At 40.4% G+C, this 23,831-nt stretch overlaps 1 protein-coding gene across 1 annotated transcript; it reads left to right on the top strand.

The window, feature by feature from the left end:
* The first annotated feature begins 4,186 nt into the window (after nucleotides 1-4,186).
* Nucleotides 4,187-23,687, top strand: Bmcp (uncoupling protein Bmcp mitochondrial). Its single transcript, XM_028317561.1, has 7 exons — nucleotides 4,187-4,473; nucleotides 4,697-4,844; nucleotides 12,508-12,712; nucleotides 18,275-18,532; nucleotides 19,423-19,512; nucleotides 20,364-20,514; nucleotides 21,274-23,687. The coding sequence occupies exons 1-6, from the start codon at nucleotides 4,410-4,412 to the stop codon at nucleotides 20,481-20,483; spliced, it is 885 nt and encodes a 294-aa protein (XP_028173362.1). The 5' UTR covers nucleotides 4,187-4,409; the 3' UTR covers nucleotides 20,484-20,514; nucleotides 21,274-23,687.
* Nucleotides 23,688-23,831: the final 144 nt, after the last annotated feature.

Genomic DNA, 23,831 nt, shown 5'->3' with positions numbered 1-23,831 from the left:
CAGAAACAACAAAAAAGTAAAATATTGCATGGGCAGAATGAAAAATATTCCTTTGCTTTATTCTTCTTGTCTCCATCAACAAGACAGTCAAATTGGCGCTAGTGTTCATCACACTGGATGGCGGCGGCGCGGTGTTTAAAATGTCCATTAATGTTATTAATTTCAAAATATCTATGTAGGAAGCGGTGCCGTTGTGTTGGGAACATATTTTTTCTTTTTGAAAAGCTTTGAATATTAAATATAAAGGCACTGGGTCTCTATCAGAAGGAACTCTAGGGGTGGAATCTCCATTGGCGTGGGTTAACGGGCAAGGAGATAATATCTTGGATGGTTGACAATCACTTTTCCTACAATTTAACGTTCCACCAAACTCAACACGCTCTCAAAGATAACCTCGCAGCCGCCTGCTCACACTTGACATGACAAAACTAATTGACAGTTATCTTTTTCTGCGCATCAGTCGGGTGTTACGTTTAGGAATCACAAACCTTCTGCTCTACAGATTTCTACAGATATCATAATATTAAGATTGGTACTATTAATCATCAATAATAATTGCAGCATCTGTGTCCGGCGCCGACACGGCCAGCCTGACTATCGTACGGCCTCGTGCGCTTAGTCCAGGGTTTGTCCATCTGTAAACATTCAATTTCTCATTATCACAGCTCGTCCATTCCTGACTACAGAGCGTGCGAATATCAGATCGTAGAATCACAATAAATACAGCTGATCAGGGCTTGATGACTCTGGATCAGGAAACCAAACCATTACAGCTGGCCCGGGCGCGAAGCCCGACCAGGAAACCAAAATATTACAGCTGGCCCGGGCGTGAGGCCCCTTCGACCAGGAAACCGGGGTTTAGGTAACATGGCCCGACGCGCAAGGCTTAAGCCAAGGCTCCTTCAACCATTTACCTCAAACCGCACCACTACTACTGCTGATCCAGGCATGCAGCCATGCCGCATGCGACCAGGAAACCAGGGTTTAGGTAACATGGCCCGACGCGCAAGGCATAAGCCAAGGCTCCTTCAACCATTTACCTCAAACCGCACCACTACTACTGCTGATTAGGGTTGCCAACTCTTGAAAGGACCAACCCGGGAGAATTGTGGGGGGGGGGCTTGCTCCATAGTTGCTCCATCACGCTGAATACGCGTTCGAATGAAGCATTAGTAGAGACAGGAATGGAAAGAACAAACGTGACCATTTTTTTTAATTCAGGACAAGGATTTCTGTCTTTCGATTTCGTAAAGAAGTCAACCCAGCGTAAATCCACTCGATTTTCTTCAATAACATGTGGTTGCACCTCACGCAAAAGTCCAACCTCATCGTACAATTTGCCACTATCTATGTCAATATTTAATAATTCCTGGAGTTTAGTAATGCTGGTCCATGTGATTGGTTCTTTTAAAGATAAAATTTATACACAAGTACGAGCAGCAATGGATGCATTTAATTTTTAGAAATACCGGAGAAAATATTGCTCTCCGGGAGGTCGGGAGGATAACCATTATTTCCGGAGTCTCCCGGGCAATCCGGGAGGGTTGGGAACCCTACTGCTGATCCAGGCATGCAGCCATGCGACCAGGAAACCAACATTACATCAGAGCGTGGCCCGGGCGTAAACAGCCCCTTCAACCACGGCAACAGGGTGGCCCGGGCGCCCTTGGCCCGGCCCCCTCAACTCACTCACTCACAAAGGCCCTTCAAGTTTACGTCAATCACAATAATTTCCGTCAACCTGCACCAACTCTCAATGTCTGAGCCAGCATCCTCCATGTAAGACTTGATGAGTTGCGTAGCGTAGGTGTGCAATTGTGCATGCTGAAAGATTTATCTCCTTTGAATAGTGCCCTTCGAATCCCACTTCTGATAAAGGCACTGGGTCTCTATCAGAAGGAACTCTAGGGGTGGAATCTCCATTGGCGTGGGTTAACGGGCAAGGAGATAATATCTTGGATGGTTGACAATCACTTTTCCTACAATTTAACGTTCCACCAAACTCAACACGCTCTCAAAGATGTCAAAGATATAGATGACCCACGCTGAACTGTCCCGCCAAACTCAATGACAAGGGGGCGCTACCATCGTTCAACTTTATGGTTTCCAACATGGCAAAAATCGGAACCAGCGATTCGGTATTGACGGTGGCGCCCCGCTGTCAATGTCATCGATAGGACAGTTCAGTATTTTGGAACTATAACCTCGCAGTCGCCTGCTCACACTTGACATGACAAAACTAATTGACAGTTATCTTTTTCTGCGCATCAGTCGGGTGTTACGTTTAGGAATCACAAACCTTCTGCTCTACAGATTTCTACAGATAACATAATATTAAGATTGGTACTATTAATCATCAATAATAATTGCAGCATCTGTATCCGGCGCCGACAAATAATAAATAATCCTTTAAGGCACGTCACACGGGACAAAATCATGATTTTGAAAAGCTTAGCTAGCGACATCTGCACATTATCATCTTTCATTCAATATAAAATTATTAATCTGTGTTTTAAAAAAATATCAATGTCAATCAATCAATCAACCAAGTTTTTTTTTATTACTCTGTGCAAAGTGGTGGACAGTGTTTCCACATTGAGGGGAAATTCCCCTTTTGAGGGGAAATTAGGGTCAAGAGGGGAAAGAAAAGGGGAAAGACTATAAAAGGGGAAATTGCGGGAAATCGTAGATAAATCCTTTCGGAAGTAATGAGGGTTTTCGCGTATGATAAATGATGGCTCTAGCTGCTACGATTGGTGAATTTTGACAGTATCTATCAATGCTATGCCAAAAATATCCAATCATGCAGCACTCGGACGGACCTCACAAGTCACGCCTGCGTATTGCCATCTAGCGGATTTTTCATACACGAAATCTTTTATTATTTATGGACTCTACCGTGGACTAGTGTGTTACCGTATGAAAGGAACTGCGACAAGCGACAACACGAGCAGGTGGCGTATACTTACCCTTATTTCAATTCTGTTTGAGGCCTAAAATATTATTCTGTGCAAAAATGTATGCGCTGACAGCGTAAACTAATTTGGAATAAAAAATGAGTACACAACTCCAAGTTTTTATTATATTTCTGGTCAGTCTGTAAATAAAACACAAATCGTTTAGTTATATTTTATTCATGCTAAGTCTAATTTTTTTAGATTCGCTTGCACTTGCATTAGACTGTACAAACTTGAGGTGTGGTATNNNTTTGAAAATTATAAATAACTTGAAAAAATCGAACTGCCTAAGGCGGGAATTGAACCCACGACCTTCCGCTTGCCGGGCGACTGCTCTTCCAACTGAGCTACTTAGACACTGGATGAACCCGTCGAAATTTTCAAGTGTAATACGCTGTTACGGCCAGCGTTTGTTTCATCAATGTTGAGTATACCTACCCTACATCTAACAGAAATATTGTTGCAAATATTTAACTGTCAGTTAAGATGAAACAGCTCTTTTTACATAGTTATTTAATTTTTAGCGTTAAGAGTTTTCATTAGTTGTACAGAAGTTGTTCCCGTTCTTTTCAAGCCAGATTTTACACAGAGGATTGATGCAACCGTTTCATTATCGAGCCTATTGCGTTTATCTGTTTTGATATTTTTTAGATCACTAAATAATCGTTCAACAGCAGCATTCGAAAAAGGCAACGACATGAAATAGTTCACTAAAATTGGCAGTTGAACGAATTTACATCTGCTGTCAACATTTTTTTTTTCAAAAATTTTTTTCCAGTAGCTTACCGTATCTATGGAATCATTACAATCCATATCGGACAGGAGACTTTGATTTCTCCATTCCTTGTCCAGCTCTGTTAAATCTACAGCAATGTGCGATGGAATGTATTTTTTCGCGATTTTGTACAATGATGTAGGGTGCAAATCAATGGCATTTTTCGGGTTTAAAAAAGACGAATCATTGTGCACATCTTCAAATACAAATCGTTTCTTGATTTGTACGATCGCTTCAATATAAAACAATTTTGCTGACTGAAGAATTTTGTGTAAATAATAATATTAATACAATAGACTATAGAAGAAGAACGATAAATAAACTATAAATTTTAGGAGTGGCGTGTGGTGTCAAAACTACAGCAAAATAATTTTTGAGGGGAGAAAAGTCCGTAGAAGGGGAAATCTGAATTGCCGTGTGGGGAAAGGAAATCGTTCTAGTGGAAACACTGGTGGTGGATAGTGGCGGTCGGGCTAAAGTTATTGAAAATTCATATAAATCATAATTAATTTGTGACAAAAGTATTTTGTGTGGTGACCCTGGATGTGTTGAATGTTTCTAGTCCTAATCGCTAATTTTTACAAACGAAATACCTTGCTAGTCCGTCTGAATCTCGGCCGGCTGCGCTAGGATATTTTCCTGAATTTTTTGGTCTTCGAAGCCTCTGTTCGTATGTAATGGGCGAAAGTGACTGGAGACCGTTCATATACGGCGGTCTGGCGTCGATCGTCGCGGAATTTGGTAAGCCTGAGAAAAATATAATACTTTTTTCTGTACTACAACAATACATAACCTCAATTTTCTAACTGGACTTCACTGAGATTTTTCGGTTCAGTCGAGTCAGGTCTTGCTAATAATCATTGTTCAACTTACCTATTCAGTTCTTAAAGCTGAACATAAACCACTGAAAATTCGTGATTAATCAAAGCTTAGCCTGTAAAATATATTAGAATGTATTTTACAGGTACATTCCCAATAGACACGACTAAGACTCGCCTTCAGATCCAGGGCCAGAAGATAGACCCGCGTCATGTGGAGCTACGGTACACCGGCATGGTGGACTGCTTCGTGAAGACCTCGCAGCAGGAAGGGGTCAAGGCTTTGTACTGCGGGTAAATATTGAAAATATTGTATTAATTCAGAGGTGGAATTGTGTAAAGCAATCGTTATCATTTGACAGTTCATAACATACAATTATTTTGTCAAAAGCTTTGTTTAACTGACTTTATCGTACGTTATGAACTGTCAAATGATTACGATTGCTTTACACAATTCCACCTCAGACTAAAATTGGTCTTATTAATATGTAGATATATCCTAATTACAGTGATTAAAAATTATATCTTATAATGAATATGGTCCTAAAATTAGTTTTAAATAATTTTGTTGTTCAAAAATGGATTTGTTTTGGTCCATGCCAATATTCTTTGTAGAACTTAAATTTTTTTTGAGTCTTAATATCATTGTTCTGTCTTCATTTATGAACTTAGTTGACCATGGACATGCATAATTGTATTTTCAATACAAATTCATGCCTCATTCTCCTCTTAAGTTGTAAGTAACTGTTTTTTCTTTTGTTATAATAACCATTGAATATTTCCTTTATTAAGGAAATTGCTAACAATGAGAAGAGAAAACAAAGTACATTTTTTTGCATGTACAATAAGTCAATAACTATTTGGATATCTTCCGACAAGTCATAATACAAAGTCTATAAGTTAGCACTGATATTTAGCAACTATACATATTAGCCCATTTGTATGTATGTATTCTGATGTAAAAGTTCGGGTATATTACAGTAATAATAGGATCCAATCAATAGTCATATCTTTAGTTTTTTTTACAATACATATAATATAAGTATGTAGACTCTCTTTCAAGAAGATAGCTAATGGTGAGGAGATGAAACGAAGATCATTTTCCTTTGCAATTTTACATCCAGCAGTAGAAATGCTCAGTCTGAGAATTTATCCATCCAAATTGACACATTTCTTTTCTGGTATTTACATGGTATTCAGTATTACCCATGGAAACTTATTCATCATCAACGAACAAACAATAGAATATAACATCATTTCATATTATTGTTGATAAAGTACCCATTGAGAGTTCAAATGTTTGTAATAATATGATGCAAAAACATGAACTTGTTATTAGAAAGATGTAACAAAGACATAACAAGTTGTTATGCATTGATTTTACATCTCATTTGAGCCCACATGCAGAGAGAGACGAAATACAGTGATGAAGATATGGGCCATTCTTATTCCTACGCATTTTTGTGTGAGATGTAAGAATAGCATATGTTTTTAAAGAAAATCAGTGCACTGTATATTAATTTACTTAGTAAAATACCTCTATTAACTAGGCCCAATATCATTTTTATTATAAAACTATTAGAAGAATATTTAAAAAAAGTTACATGTCCAAAATGTCACGGACCGTGTAGTGTGAGATTCCCGGATTTGGACATACAATATTTTTTTCTGAAGAGATGTTATGTTATTTTGATAAATATTACAGTAATTATGCAAGATTAATACATGTTATATAAGACTGTTAAAAATTTATATCAATAATAATTACCATTTTTGATTTTGAACACCAAACATTGTGTGAGCAGTTTTTGTGTCACAACCACGTGCGCCACTTTACATATGCGTAACTCGGTAAAAAACTATCTTTGATATTGACATCCCTTGCTAAGTTTTTTTAGAACAGTAACATTGTCATCTTATTAGATTTGCAAATGGCTGAACGTAGTGAGTGAGCCGCAAAAAATTATTTCCTATTTATTTGAAAAAAGGGACAACCATAACACGTCCATCCCGTGTACGGTTTTTAAAGGTAGGTATCAATGTCACGCTATTGTATAAAACATAATTATGTACCTCATGCAGTATAGTTTCAGATAATTGCACAAGATCTGCTAATTCACAGATAGTTTTTTGGATATATCGGACACGTTCCAAATTGTCACGGCCATGGTATTAAAAATGTGTCACTACCGCAAACTATTTAAGTACATGGTCGTGACATTACAACGCGTGGTTGTGACATTCTATTTTTATTATTTTAATAGTTTTTGTTGTTCTGCTAAATTATTTTGTGTATTGTGCAATTTTTAGGAGCAGCCTTTTAGTAAGTGTACTTATTTTTCGCTAGTATAATTTTCTAGATGCCACGAAGGAAAAATTATTGCACTTTCTCATTTCTGCAGATAAATCAAATTTTACTGAGACAGCTCCCGGTAAAGGCCCTGCAGAGGTGGTCGGAGTTGTTTTAAAAGGAATTGCTATTAACCATATTTTTAGTGGTACGGTGACTATGAAACATGTTTAAGTTGTCAAAACCAACTGTTATGTGAATCCTACAGAAATCTCATTTGATACTCAATTAGGTACCTACTGTGTTTAAGATTTACTAATTTGTTAAGCATATTATCATTTCGAAACCATGTAGGTAGCATATCGGAAGCATGATCAGATAGTGCCAATAATAAAAAGTCTATTTTTTTATTATCTAGTAGATATATTAACTACCTGACGGTATTTTTGATCTCAATTTTAATTAAATTTTTGGATGTTCAGAAAAAAAAACATATGTCCAAATAACACCTTTGATGATGAAACGAATTTAGTGTAATCTATTGTTAATCAATTTAAACTATTATGATATAAATTTAACAACATAAATATTATTATTTACAGTAAAAATGTAAAACTGTCACATCCATGTCATGCAGTGTCACAGCCGTGTTTACGTAGGCTATTTTGTTTCCTTTCCGAGGGCTTTAAGGTTGTCCATATACATCAAAAGTATGCTTTTGGTTTATACTTTCGATACACATCGCAAAAAGTTTAAAAAAAAAATCTTTAATTTTTAAAAAAATTTGGCACAAATTTAAGAATGGCCCATATAGGTCAGGGGGCGATTGTCGTTTAACAGAGATAATTTTCAAAAAACAGAAATATTGCATATTCTTACATTTCGGGTGACATTCGACACATTGCAGCCGATCTTACGAAACAAATCTTATTTTTACGTGCTCTGTCTTATATCGACAGAATAGATCAAAATACGAAGTTAACGAGTTTTGTATATTTCGAGATGATCTCTAGTATACCGAAATCGCCCCCAGTACACGCCGATTTCGATAAAGAAGCTTTTTCTGTTATCTAGTTAAAGATAAGTGAACCTTGAACTGGCAAGGATACTTCTAAAAATAAAAACATGTTCGTAACGCAAAATATAGGAAGTTGTTCCTGCCCGTGGCTTTCGGTCGCCTGAAAAAGACATATAGTTTAGTACCTACCAAAAGCGTAAAAAAATTTTTCAAACCACTAACATGAGAAAATTTTTCCTTATGATCTTTTTCGGCAGTATTCCTAGCAGCCTACGTGATCCTAGGTCCTATCTCTCTTTAGCAAACAATTATAATCGGTTTAGGCGCGAACACGTAACCACAGAATAAGTAATAGTACAGGTACAGAAGGATTACTCCGCAAGACGATTTAAATAAATGCGAGTCTTGCTACGACGCGATACAGTGGAATTCAGCTCGCACAGCACTACGTACCTACAATTTTATTCACCTACAGGTTTTGTCTCTTTCTATCGCGTGCCTCTGAACTCTTCTTACGCTGTTAGGGTTGCTGTCTAGTGAAAAAATAATTTATATTTTTTTATAAATTAATTAATCTACTTATTTNTTTTCATTCGTAACTCCTAATCGGGACCGTTCGGGATCAAAGTAAAAGATCGTGCAGCTTCTTTACAGACTCGGTAACAATACCTGAAAGTTTCAGCCTGACCGAGCAAGACCGGAAAAAGTTATGAGGTAATTAGTTTTCATTTTCATACATTTGAAACACAAAATGACACATTACGTGGTGTACAAGACGAGACGAGGCCCGAGAATACTATTTAATTTAATGTTATAATGTGTTCAAAACACCTGCATACTTTAAAGTGCCAAAAAGTAAAATTTTTTTTTTAAAAATCCTATGAAAGGGGAGGTCGATTTCTGGCCCACCGTGCGGCGGGGCGCTTCGCTGTAGGTAATTATCGGATGTACCGCGCGGAGTGAGCCAGGCCTGACGTAACATACAGATTACAGACAGAGTTCTTGTCGCATTTATAATAGCTACTTTCAGATTCACAAATTCGCAATGGTTGGAAGATTTGGAACGTAGGTGCCTCCTACGTTATCGATTTTGCGTCGTATTATCAGTGCCATAGTGTATCAGGCACAACAAATTGCCGCGTAATCATGAAGACCGTTCAGTCTCGTTCGTGCTATTTTAAGAGGCCTAAAAAGTTCAAGATAATACCAAGGATACATGCATGCAGGTACACAGAAAAACGAATACGAGAATTAACGAATATGCCATCGACAGACGATTTGCAAGGAAAAATCTATAAACATTAAAACCGAATTACCTCTCTAAAAGTGTTTAAGTGGCGAAGTGTCGCCAAACGATTGAAGCTATAAAGACATTTAATTACGAATCCAAATTGATTATTTGCATCACATCTGCTGAATTTTGTTGTTACTGAAAAATATTCACAGTAAATTGAAGTTTAAATGAATAATTTTATCAGTAAACATAGTTTAATGCCCTCGGCGATTATTAACCATCCTTTGTGAGAATAAAGAAAACACTTATGTTATTTCGAGGTGCTGCGAGACTAACTTAGTGGCTGTAGATAAACAAACATGTTTCTAATAGAATAAATTATATTGATGGGACTGTCACACTGCCAAATACACAGTAGATTTTAATTTCTTGTTTATCTGCATTTAAGCAACTCGTTTATATTTGACAAGCCAACCAGGCACTCAGGCAAACATTATTTTGGAATTACAGTTGTAAATTATGCTATACCTACCAATAAGTTTAAAATTATTAGAATGCCTGTAGCACTGTTGCTTTATTTGCCTGATCTCATGACATGCATGTTTCTGGGGACTATAACTCCGTTGAGGCACAAAATATATTTTGTGGCTGAGGGGACTATGAAGGTTGTTCTAAAATCTAAATTAATTAATTTTAGTGGATTGCTCTCAAATCTTGTTGAAAAACTATTTGTCTTATCTCACTAGGCGATTCAGCCAGCTTTAGATTAGAACTACACATGTAATTCTGTTTACACGAGTGGTCCGTTATCGTCGCAATCTCGCCGCGTGCGAATCACGCTACGGTGTCTTGATTTTTTGGCAAACACACAAACAAATTGGCGTTGGAATCCAGTCAAATTTTCAATGGCTTTCGTGAAATTACTCTAATATTTACACTATAATTACTGGCATGAATCAGTGAAGAGAAAATAGAATAAACACTGCGTCGCCACGAAGAGTGGGTGGGGAACACTCGTGCATCCATCAGCAGGAGTCCTGCATTCTCTATTTATTTATATCTTCGCACATTAAGTGCTATAATTAGCTTCGTTTCAAATATTTAGGTTTTTGTTATTGCTATCCTAATGTTTTATTTTGGTCGAAAGTTATTATTAGTCCGTAATCGTTTTCCTCGGAATATCCTATTTTATTACTAAGCTGGATACAGGTTTACCAATTACAATTTTGGTGAGCATTCACATTGACCCTAGACAGTAAGACAGTGGCAAAACATGACAGTTGTAATTCCGAAATCATTCACGGAGCGAAGTAACTACACTCGCGAGCAAAACTATGGAATCACTTACATGAAGTTGTTTCCACGCGATCTTGTGTACTAACGAATTTGTTAGTAAGAAAAAAAGTGGCACCATTTTAAAGATTAAACTTTTACCTTTTAACTGATACCAAATTCATTTAAATCACAGCGGTATTTAAAAAGATATTCCGGCTGATGTGAAGAAGTAAGGAAAAAGACATGTATCAACTGTCTGATACGTCGCGAGTTGCGGCCTACTTACCCCCTATAAAAACACGTGTTTTCGGATTTTTGCTTTCACACGTTGATCCATACCATACACATCTCAGCTTTTTTTGACACTTTACCTGGGATTCCACACCTACAGAAGCAGCACAAATCGTTGCACTATTGCAAGAAGGGCTCAGCCAGCAAGCTGTCGCACGTCAACTCCACGGAAGCCAGTCCTGGGTTTCGAAAGTTTTAAGACGCTTTCGGGAGACTAGTGGCTTTATCCCGAGACCAAGTTCTGAACAGCGCCGGTGCATATCGCAGAGGGATGACCGTTTTTTCATGTCAACCTCTCTATGAAATCATCATTTGAGTGGTATCGACGTCCAGCAAGAGCTCAGAAATGTTCGTAGGATAGCTGTTAGCGTGTGGACAGATCGTCTAAGATATAAGCAATAGAATTTGACTCCAAAAAGGCCTGCCAGAGGCTCGAAACTGACGGCAGTTCACCGACAAGCATGCTTTCAATTAACTCCCATTTATTTTGATGGGTAGGCGAGTAATGGAGGAGAGTTTTGTTCTCCGATGAATGCAGACTGTGTTTGCAGTGCAGCAGTTGAAGAGGTCGGGTCTATAGGCAGTCTGGGGAGCGATTTGTGCAGTGCTGGTTCGCTGAAACAGTGGCTTATGGGGGTGGCTTGCTCGACTTCCCATCGAGATGTGTACGAGCAAATTGAAAGCGTGCATATCGGTGACCTGCCGTCAGTTTTAAGCCTGTGGCAGGCCTTTTTGGAGTCAAATTCTATTGCTTATATCTTAGACGAACTGTCCACACGCTAACAGCTATCCTACGAACATTTCTGAGCTCTTGCTGGACGTCGATACCACTCAAATGATGATTTCATAGAGAGGTTGACATGAAAAAACGGTCATCCCTCTGCGATATGCACCGGCGCTGTTCAGAACTTGGTCTCGGGATAAAGCCACTAGTCTCCCGAAAGCGTCTTAAAACTTTCGAAACCCAGGACTGGCTTCTGAAGGTGTAGAATCCCAGGTAAAGTGTCAAAAGAAGCTGAGATGTGTATGGATCAACGTGTGAAAGCAAAAATCCGAAAACACGTGCTTTTATAGGGGGTAAATGGGCCGCAACTCGCGACGTATCAAACAGTTGATACATGTCTTTTTCCTTACTTCTTCACATCAGCCGGGATATCTTTTTAAATACTGGTGTGATTTAAATGAATTTGGTATCAATTTAAAGGTAAAAGTTTAATCTTTAAAATGGTGCCACTTTTTTTGTTACTAACAAATTCGTTAGTACACAAGATCGCGTGGAAACAACTTCATGTAAGTGATTCCATAGTTTTGCTCGCGAGTGTATATGTGATATACAAAAAACGACAGAGCACGTTTTGCCACTTGTCTAGAGGCTGGAGCTGTCCACTGAACAGACTATATCATAAGCAGGATGCAGATGGCACTGGACGCAAGCCGCTACCAATCGATCGATCAACTTGGAAATCATTGGGGGAAGCCTATGTTCAGCAGTGACGTCCTATGGCTGAAATAATAATGATGATGATAAATGAGCAGCTGGGGCTGTTGAAAAGGTTCGCCACTGTAGAATAGGTTCTGTCTCGCTGTTGGCGCCAAATCCTTCCACATCGCACGGTTGGTAGCGGCCTGCATCCAGCGCCTTCCTGCTACCTTTATCAGGTCGTCGGTCCACTTTGTGGGTGGACGTCCCACGCTGCGTATTCCGGTACGCGGCCTCCATTCCAGAACCTTGCTGCCCCATCGGCCGTCAGTTCTGCGTACTATGTGGCCTGCTCACTGCCACTTCAGCTTGTTAATGGCGCCAAATGATAAACGCAAATACGATACCCCATTGCTTATTGTCCCTCAGCATCTGGCCAGCAGTGTTGCGGCAGGCCACGTACGGCACGATCAAGTTCGGCACGTACTACTCGCTGAAGCAGTGGATCGCGGTGCGGCGCGCGGACGGCGGATCCGTGGAGCACCTGCCCACCAACACCTTCTGTGCGGCCTTCGCCGGCGGATTCTCCAGCGCCGTCGCCAACCCCACCGATGTGCTCAAAGTGCGCATGCAGGTGAGAGATCAGGTTTACTGTCTGTCAGGTCACATTCGCCTTTGCTTGAAGTACTGTCTTCAGAGGTCAACAGAGGTAAGCCTATGTTATACTTGCTCTCCAGCGCCGTCGCCAACCCCACCGATGTGCTCAAAGTCCGGATGCAGGTGAGAGATCAGGTTTACTGTCTGGCAGTAGGCTATGCTTAATTCAATATTCATACATCTGTTTCCGCAATTTATTACACCGATCTTATCGCGACAAGGAAAAATTTCCGTGCTTTTAAAAAAGCGATTTTGTGAAAAATATTATTGGCAGGTAGTTGCTAATAGATAGGCCCCCTTAATTGATATTGTCCGTGGTGCATAATCTTTTCATAAAGGTTTTAAACCTTTATTTGTCACCTGTCATCCGCTTTCCAATGGAGGGAAGTCGAACCTTAATTTCGAACTCTTCCTATGTTCTTCTGATTAATTTCGTTGCGTGTCCAAAGACAGTTTAACTTTCCCCGGGACAAACTTGACCTTCATTGGTTGGGTTTTTATGGCGGTCAAGCTGTAGATCCTGGCTACACAGGAGTTGCAGTGGTGGGAACGAGAGGTGGGAATAGTCCCGTTTGTCTGGAAGGTCTCATTCGCCTTCGCTTGAAGTACCTGCCTGACATACTTGTTTAGTACTTAGCTCATGAGCAGCTCGAGGTAAGCCTATATTATACTTGCTCTCCAGCGCCGTCGCCAACCCCACTGATGTGCTCAAAGTGCGGGTGCAGGTGAGGTCACATTCGTAGGTTGAAGTACTGTCAGCAGCCTGACATACTTGTTTAGTACTTAGCTCACGAGCACTGAGTAGCTTGAGGTAATAGCCTCCAAGGAGCAGAGCAGAGTGGAGCGGATAAGTGTTTTGAATAACCTTTCAGATTTCATTATTTCCACTTCTCGGCTCTACTCCACTGCGCCTTGGTGCAAACCGGGCGTAACGTACTTGCTTCTTTTGTAAGAAATACCGAAGTTCGTAGCATGATTTTTTTTATTTTAGTATTTTTTTTTAATTTCATTGACCTGAATAAACACTTAGTCAGATCCAAAACTCATAATTTTTTTCTCTAAGCCAACTCTCATCGAAAGCTGCTTGGAACTGGCTTTGATCAGAGTTCTGAAAACTGGTTCATATTTTAACAAATTCACGATCATCATCATCATCATCATTTCAGCCACAGGACGTCCACTGATGAACATAGGCCTCCCCCAATGACTTCCACATCACACGGTTGGTAGCGGCCTGCATCCAGCGCCTTCCCGCTACCTTTATCAGGTCATCGGTCCACCTTGTGGGTGGACGTCCTACGCTGCGTTTTCCGGTACGTGGCCTCCATTCCAGAACCTTGCTGCCCCATCGGCCGTCAGTTCTGCGTACTATGTGCATTCACGTAAATTCACGATACCGCTGTTAAATTACTTGTCTCTGTCATGTGATTTAATCGGAAAGTTTGCGTAAAGAGATAACTCGAGTCCCGACGTCATTCGCGCTGCAGTCACACCTCTTTCACATTTCGTCATACAGACATTTATGAACAACAATGATGAATGTATCTTTCTTTATCATTATGACATATTAAATGAATTTATTTTATAGCTGCCAGCTATCTTTATGAGAGATGAAGTTATATTAGTTACTTACATTAAACGTGTCTACTCTTTCCTGGAATATGGCCTTGAGAATATTGCTCGTTCTGTGTCGGTGGGCGACGAAAAGCGAGGTTTGATCCGATGCTTCGCCGACATCTACCGCCTCGAAGGAACCCGCGGGTTGTGCCACGACTTGGATTCTTAATTTTAAATGGCTAATCTTGTCTTAAATCCTCTATTTATTCCTTTTTTTCTAGCATCTTGTTTAAGAACCCTGCTTGTACTTCAGGTGGGCGACGAAAAGCGCGGCCTCGTCCGATGTTTCGCCGACATCTACCGCCTAGAAGGCACGCGCGGGCTATGGCGCGGGCATAGGCCATGCTGTTTCAAATAGCCAATCCTGTCGCTAGCCTTAAGATTATTGTACCCTAAGTTAAGAATCCCTGTTTATGTAGCTTGCTCATGCTTCAGGTAGGCGACGAGAAGCGCGGCCTCGTCCGATGTTTCGCCGACATCTACCGCCTGGAAGGGACCCGCGGGCTGTGGCGCGGCGTGGGCCTTGTTGTTCTTAGTTTTAAATGGCTTATCTTGTCATATACCCTTTAAGGTCAGGGTTTGCGTACCTTTTTTTTTAAGAACCCTGCTTGTACTTCAGGTGGGCGACGAGAAGCGCGGCCTCGTCCGATGCTTCGCCGACATCTACCGCCTCGAAGGGACCCGCGGGCTGTGGAGCGACTTGGCCACTAATCTTGTCGCAAACCCAAAGATTTGTGTATCCGTGTTTATGTAGCTTGCTCATGCTTCAGGTTGGCGACGAGAAGCGCGGCCTCGTCCGATGCTTCGCCGACATCTACCGCCTCGAAGACACGCGTGGTCTATGGCGTGGGTATAGTGCCTACTGTTTCAAATAGCCAATCCTGTCGCTAGCCTTAAGATTTTTGTACCCTAAGTTAAGACTTGACTTATGGTCCTATCGGCCGAATACTGAAACGCCATTTAAATATTTGACGGCTTCTCAAATAGTTAAGCAGCTCCTAAACTTCCATTTCGCATACTCAAAACAATATCTGAGCAGTTCTCAATTTTTAAGCACCTCTCAAATTAAGTTGCACTCAAACGCCACTTAAATGAATTTTCGCATACTGAAACGCCATTCAACGCTAAGCACTACTCAAACAACTGTCAAATCGTCTTAAGCAGCTGTTAAATTTGAGAGTGCTTGCGCGGTATCTTAAATCCTATTCTTATACCTAAATCGACCTAAATAGTGGTAAATAATGTGTCATCGTTATCATTTCTTTCGAGCCTCGAGGAAATACCTAGATCTAATCGCAGGAACGCAATAAGGCTGAACGCTATTGAAAAATATTATTATAATGACATGCAATTCCGAGCGAGGTTCCGCGTCCCTAAAGAAACGGTGTTGTTTCTGGATTCATAATTTGGAAGCTCTTTGAAACCCCTCACCAAATGCCATACAACCAGTGGACCAAATACTTATTATAAAATTATCACTTCACGGGATTTATTGCAACAATATCTATTTTAACGGTAAATAATATTTACCCTCCCGACGTTTCGGCTCGGTTGCACGAGTCATGGTCGCGGGCAGACTGAAGAGATGCGGCGTCGTCTGCTCCAGCGCGATGAGTTTTCTTCACCCACCCGCATTTGCACAATATTTTCGTCAGTGGTACAGTCAGTCCGACAAACTACACTAACAGTGTCCGGGTTTCTCTGAGACGGCCTAGAACGCGATTCGTACTTCGTTATCACCGGATTCCACGCTGATGATAGGTTAAATCCTAATAAATAGGTTAAAGCATAAGAATTTCAATCGAGAAGATGGATTTATGATAATTTTATAGTAAAAAATGCAACATAATAGTTTAAAACATCAAATACTTATTATAACCCTACTATTCTACGCAACGGGAAGTTATGAACGTGTACTAGGTGATATCTTCCAAATCTAACAGCCAACTGTGCATCGTATAGTGCACGAAGTAACAACCAAAATAGCTGCTATGAAATCGCTTTTTATAAACATGCCTATTTCTGAGGATTAAGGGGACATCGCATAGCAGCATTTCCAAGAGTTGTTGATTGTGGTTGATTTGTCAATTTGATGCTCTGTCAGTGAACAATGATAAAAGTGCTATGAGACGGACGAAAGCCCGACTGAAATGCATTAAGGAGGTTATTTTGAGAGAAATGTGATGATAACTGTTTTAAGACACACGATTCAGTAATTTTGGAGAGATAAGGTAATATAGAGATGGGTCGGAAGTGATTTGGTGCAGTCGGAGTGGGAACCTTGGGAAGAGGACGGACGATAGCCTTGCGCCATGAATCAGGAAATTGACCCGAGTCCAAGGAGAAATTAACAATGTGCATGATAACTGGCGAAAGTACCTTTGCTAATGGAGAGATCATTTGTCGACTGATCCCATCCACCCCAGTCGCCTTGGACGTAATAGAGGAAATAATTTTTAAGATATCATCCTCGGAAACCGGGGCAAAAGAGAAGGGCTCGATATCATGAGAAGGAAAGGAGTCTATGTACGCTAACGTGCTCGCCTTCTTATGAGAATTGAGCGCAGGGAGATCTGTAAAATGGTGGTTAATATCGTTGAGGTTCAGAGAGATGGGAAGGATGTTAGCTTTTGACCGACCGATTCCCAGTGTTCCCAGAAACTTCCAAACATTTGGGGCTGAAGAGTTCTGAATTTGATGGTGAATATGTCGTCGTTTAGCATTTCGTATCATCTGGTTACACCGGTTACGCGCAGTCTTATACAGATCCCAGTTGTTCTCACATTTGTTCCTTTTAAACCTTCGGAATGCCTTGTCTCGCCTAGACATAGCACCACGTATGGATTGGCTTATCCAAGGTGCTGGCGGCCGCTTAACGCGGACTGTGTGAATGGGCGCATGTTTGTCGAAAAGCTTAAGGATATTCCCAGTAAACAGCTCGACCTTCAGGTTAATACATGTAGTCAACGTCAGTGGCTCCCAGTCAATTTCCAGAGCGTCTCGCAGCAGGTTTTCATTGTTAATACGCCCGTAACTACGCAATTGAACCGTCTGGGGCTTGCATTTTGGAGGCCGCAATCTGTATGACACATAAAGCAAGTCGTGCCTTGAGAAACCATTAATTTTTTTATATGATAAAACGAGATTTATATATAATAGAAACTAAAAATAAACTGTTCTATGTTAAGTTGATTATTTCCATAAAAGACAATACATAACCAAACGATGCTGCGTGTAATGGATAAATAAAAGACGTAAAGTTATCATTTGTGTAAATGAAAACATACTTTTTTTGGTAAATGTTGCCATTATGTAAACATTTGAGAGCTGCTTAGCTGATCACGGCTTTAAATCGGTTGAGTAGCGTTTGAGAATACCATTTAAAATTGAAGGATACTTAAATTTAGGAGCCCGTCAGCTGAGTGACAGATTTGAGTAGTGTTTCAGTATTCGGCCGTATGTCCCCTAGATGGGGCAGAGGGCGTCCACAACAGTCTTCCATCGCGTTCGGTCTTGAGCTATGTGTTTGATCTCGCTCCAAGTCTTGCCGATCTTCTTCGCCTCGTCTGCCACAGTGCGCCGCCAAGTTTGCTTGGGGCGACCACGTTTGCGTTTTCCTTGGGGGTTCCGATCCGATCCGATCGACCAAGAACAGATCAAGCGCCGCAAGTGGAACTGGATTGGCCACACTCTCCGAAGGGATCCCGATCACATCCCCAAGCAGGCTCTAAGTTAAGAATCCCTGTTAAATATAGCTTGCTCATGCTTCAGGTGGGCGACGAGAAGCGCGGCCTGGTTCGATGTTTCGCTGACATCTACCGCCTCGAAGGCACGCGCAGTCTGTGGAGCGACTTGGCCACTAATCTTGTCGCAAACCCAAAGATTTGTGTATCCGTGTTTATGTAGCTTGCTCATGCTTCAGGTGGGCGACGAAAAGCGCGGCCTGGTTCGATGTTTCGCCGACATCTACCGCCTCGAAGGGACACGCGGGCTGTGGCGCGGCGTGGGCCCGACGTCGCAGCGCGCGGCGGTGATCGCGGCGGTGGAGCTGCCGGCGTACGACGCGTGCAAGCGGCGGCTGCTGCCGGCGCTGGGCGACTCGCCCGCCAACCACTTCGCGTCCAGCTTGCTGGCCAGCCTCGGGAGCGCCGTGGCCAGCACGCCGCTAGATGTTATACGAGTAAGTTTATATCTCGGGACTGGAGTCGAGAGCTGAGTCCTTTAATCTACCCGTTCCTTTTATACACCACAAAAATTTTATCACCGAAAAATTTTTAACAGTTTATGTAGAAACGTGTTAAATATTTAAAGCAAAAAATAAATAAATGTTTTTCATAAAGTTAATTTTTTTATTAAATTTTCTTTAGTCCGTCCGTATTTTACGCGTCACAGCTTTGTCACTCCGCTGCTCGCTAGAGTAGTCGTACGCGCTCGCACGTTGCATCGCTCTGTCTGTCTCGCTCACGCCTCGACAACGCTTCCAGGTGCTTCCAGTGTTATTATTACATACTTAGCTAACTTAGACCATTTCGAATAAGTGTTACATTATCGTACGTAAATAGTGCTAGCGACGCGTGTGTCCATAAATTACCAATTTTAGGAGGAAATTTTGAGTCACTTTATTTAACTTCTTTTTTTGCACAAATGGGATCAGTATCAATAACTCATTACCCAGAATATTGTTTTTCGGTGATAAAAATTTAGTGGTGTATAGTAGATCGTTTCATCTACGAAGATGCGCCCCACCATTCATCCGCTAATGTTTGAATGTTATTGGTACACGCTAAATTATCCATGAATGCACTGCGTGTGATCAACGTCTACAATAATGACGCTCGGATTGCTCGGATCAAACTCCCCGCACCCCGCGCTTCCCTCGACCAAAAATTGGTGGGGCGCGTCTTCGTGAATAAAACGATTTGAAGAATAAGAGCGGAGCAGAACTTGCTAAATGTCTTTAGGTGCTGGATAGATGAGGTCCGAAAAGCAATTCTTTTCTTTCAAATTTAAGTTTTCAATAGGATGCGATGGTAAAAACAGCGCTTTATTATGATATATTTTTATTTTCAGACAAGACTAATGAACCAAAGAAAAGTGAAGGATCACATAGCGAAACCAAATGAAAGGATATACAGAGGGACCATAGACTGTTTCTTACAGGTAAATACTTTTGTAGTCCTAGAACCACTTAACGGATTCTTTAGTTGAACGTTTCAGTCAGCACATGAACATTTAATAATTTGAATATACATTGGCTAATTATGGCCACCATATTGCAAAATTACGGTATTTGTCTCGGGAAAACAGTCGACAGTTGGACTAGGCGCAGTCCACCGATTTTTAGTTGGCCGATAGTTGGGCCCGATTTTAATTTATATGAAGAATCGGCCAAATGCGGTGTAATGTGCGCACTTCCATACATGCCCAATTGCCCATACTAATCAACTGCCCAACTAAACTATCGGCAGACGAAAAATCGATGGTCTGCGCCTAGGCTTAGTCAGTATACTCTGTATCTCGCCGCGCCGGTAGTAGGACAGGTTCACTCATTTCAGCCATATGACGTCCACTGCTGGACAAGGACCGGTCGTTATGGAAATCCTTGGGGGAATAGGACAAGTGCCTTAACCTTCTTTAATGGCGCATTTTTATTAGTCGATAACTCGTTCGGCATACAGCATGCGGGGACTCCCCGCATGCGAGATAACGACCAAAGAAAGTTGCAAGTAGATACGCGTTCGGTACAACGCCTGCGGGGATTCCCCGTTTGCATTATACCGACAGGGCTATCGACCAATGAAATTCATCATTCAGATTTTCTGACGCGCCATGTTTGTTTCTATTTTTTAGTAAACTTCGCACCCAGATTGCGGGCCTTGTGGCACGCGTTCCAGAAATCTCCCGCACGCCGCATGCGGACCCTATCGACTAGTGAAATTGCGCCATAATAAACAGGCTTGATGCGTTAGTTCCCTTTAGAATTTTACATCGATGTGCTTTATGTGTTGCAGACGGTGCGCAGCGAGGGCGGGCGCGCGCTGTACAAGGGCTTCGTGCCGACGTGGCTGCGCATGGGGCCGTGGAACATCATCTTCTTCCTCAGCTACGAGCAGCTCAAGCAGTTCTACTGAACCACCGCCACCGGCCACAGCCGCCTGCAAGGTAACCTTCCATACCTCTACATCATTGGTTCCCAAAGCGGGGGGCGCGCGCCCCATGGGAGGCGCAAAGACCTCGCGGGCCATCTGTGTACTTAAGTATAAAAAACCTGCGACCGCTGAGAGAATGCATTCCAGACTGCTCGACGACCAATAAATAATCTGGACTGGAAGAGGGAGGGTGCTGAATTTTTTGTATGGTCAAAAGGGGGCGCGTCTCAAATAAGTTTGGGAACCAATGCTCTACATAATCTTCAAGATATCTTCAAAGGTAGCGCCCTCTAGTAATACTAAGGCCTTGTATAGACGCGCGGTAACAGTGTGGTTTATGGGTGGTTCTCATTGGCGAGGTACTGAGGCGGTAACCGTGGATGCAAACTTGCCGAGAACTGCCCAGCAATCAATTCCGCCGAGTCTGAACTAGGCCTTAGTACCGGCGCCCCCTAGGACCGTGCGCACTATAGGTAGCCGCCCCTGGATATCTTCTATGTTCGTGACTCTCAAGCTACTTCATAACCCACGCTCCTTCAGGGCTACTCCGAAATACTATTTACGGAGTTTCGGGTATATCTGCCACCGTCGTCACGTTCGCATCTCGCTTCGCGTGAATGGGATAGCAGCATTCGAAACTTCAGATAATGTTTTTCGGAGAAAGCCCCCTGTATCATCGCACACAAAAGCAAACACAAACCACCGTTATAGCGTCTCCTTTGGAGCAGTTGTAAGCATTGAGCAAAAGTAAATGTACATTTCATTGTTTCAGATTCCAAAGGATACTAACTCCGCGGGATGCGATCCACGTAGGGAGTAAAAAGCTTATAGTAGCAACCGAACCGATTCGATGCCGATGCGGTACTGTTTGAAACTAACAACACTATGCACAAACTTGCTTTAAAATCTGTAGTTTCTTAACACAAGAAACTTACACCCATTTTGGCTATCCTGTTATCTAATCGATCATCACCAGAGGAATCCTGGATAAATTACCGCAATAACTATGAACTATTCCATCATTTTGTATTCTTAAACGACACCGAAAGATTTTGGCAACATCCTTGGTGATGAGTGAATAAATGGAGTATATGGGTGAGTACTAGAAAATTATTGTTTCTTCCCAAGACTTCAAAAACTTGCCAATTTTTGGTATGATCTTGCATTTTTTTAAAGTTAAACTTTTAGAACCTGCATTATTAATGTAAAAAGTAAGTTAAAAATTGTAGAATTTGATTCCACTGTACTGGGTTGAAGGAGCTTATGTTACGTAGTACCCAGTAGTTCCTTCTCGTTACCTAAAGTAGTGAGCGTAGTGTAGTTGTTAGCTGGATTGTGCTTGGTAGTAGTGATAAATGCGCTTCAAATCTATGATTAGTAAATGTGCTGCCTTCGACGAAAAAAAGGAAAAAAGGATTCTTTTATATTTCTCCTTATTCTGACTGCTAAATAAGTGACATCTTTGTAATGTTCAATGATTTGTTCTTTGGCTATTTTCAGGTATTGTAAGCATTTTCCCAATAAATTAATTACTTTTTCCTCACCACTATATACCATAATGTCTTCATATTAATCAACTTGAGCAGAAATAACGTGTTCTCAGTTCTTAAGCACTCAAGAAACTTTGACATATCATCTCAACAAGTTGAGGTGGCATATTTACTGATCAGAGATCTGAATTGAATGATCAAAGAGTGAGAGAGATGTAGCCGTCTAATGAATTAGTCGTTTCAAAACGCTTAATTGTAGGGTGTTTTAGAGGAAATATTTATTTAATTATAGATCATACTTATCCATAGACAACCAACCTTTTCGTGTCTATAGTAGTTTCAGCCAGTAAATATTTTCCATCCTATATCCTGCCTTTTGTACTACAATATCTACTAAAATATTTAATTAAGTGTCTGAGTTACAATCAGTTCTGTTAACTTTATTTATAGCATTTATTTGTTTGTTGACTGAAAAACTTTTTTTATAAGTAAACGAAATGACGTATATTATTTTAAATTTGCCAAATGAATAGTCAAGAAATGCAAGTATTTTCGCTAGTTGTACTGTTACTATCATCACAGTCAGTTTGTGTAAATTGATTTGTTCATTATAATGAGGTTAATAATGTTCTATTGTAGGGAACATGTAAAAATTGTGATTCTTTATTAAAAAGAACTATTCGAAATAGTTCTGTAATAGTGACTAAAGTAACTAGAAAAGATCTTTTTTTCATATTGTATGTATGTAAATAGCTGACCCAAAGGCATTGATCTCATAGCAAGAGCATGTATTAAATATGTTTTTATTTAGTAGTTATGTTATGTATTAACATTTTAATGGTATTTTTGTATGAGATCAATGAGCATAATCTTATGGTCTATTTTTCATATTTGTATTGATTGTGAAATCGATAGATTGTAAAATTACGCGGGTTTGTATGTATAGCGTAAGATTAGGTAGAATAAGTAGACAATTTATTTCTAAAAAGGATATGTTCTGTAATGGCAGTTGCTTTGCCGATGTCTTCTCATCTGATGGAGCTGTATTTTTGCCACTTGCCACCATGTTTTGAACGGGGAAATCATCGGAATAACTTGAATAAACGCCTATTAGAACATGTCCCGAAGTTGCTTTCCTATTTATACTGTTGTGTGATTCGTTGTTGATTAGTATTTTGTAAACACTATTTGCTATACGAGCGTATATCTTCACTGTTTCGACAGTTTTTCCTAAAACGTGTGAGAATATTTTGATATTTTTTAACATACACTTGTTAGGCGATTTTTGTGTAAAATTTAAAATGCTTTATTTAGGTGTAGCTCAAATGTAACCACCGTTGGTTTCTGAGGGATAAAATATTCTATTTAATAAATATTATTTACCTATGGACAAAAACTATTTATTTTAAAGTTATCTTGACATGTTTTGAAATTATGTAAGAAAGAAAAATGTTATCTAGGATATTTTGGCTGACAATTTTCATGAATTTCTTATAAATTCAGTAATAAATTTCGTTGGCTAAAGTCACAAATTGAACATTAATTTTAAGGTGCAAGTTAGTTATCATTGAATGGTGATCTTTTTCGTATAATTTTGTACTGTACTTAGGCCCTCTTTTTGTTACTGGTGAACGTGTTGTGTAGGTACAAAGAATTAGCCAAAATATTAATCGAATAAATCTTATACAAAGTATAATGCCTTTGTTTTATTTAAAGTTAGGTAACTTCTATTTTTTAAGCGGCATTTAACCATTTATATTTACACTTTGTTATGATTTCAAAGACAAGTTACGTTAAATTTTTATCTAGGGGCGAAGTGGATGCTGCGCATGCATAACGC

Source organism: Ostrinia furnacalis, unplaced genomic scaffold (genome assembly GCF_004193835.3).
Source record: "Ostrinia furnacalis isolate ACB-3 unplaced genomic scaffold, ASM419383v2 OfSCF6303, whole genome shotgun sequence".
In the NCBI taxonomy this organism is placed as follows: Eukaryota; Metazoa; Arthropoda; class Insecta; order Lepidoptera; family Crambidae; genus Ostrinia; species Ostrinia furnacalis.
The sequence above is the reverse complement of the archived record's forward strand: the minus strand, read 5'-3'. Positions and strand labels throughout refer to the sequence as shown.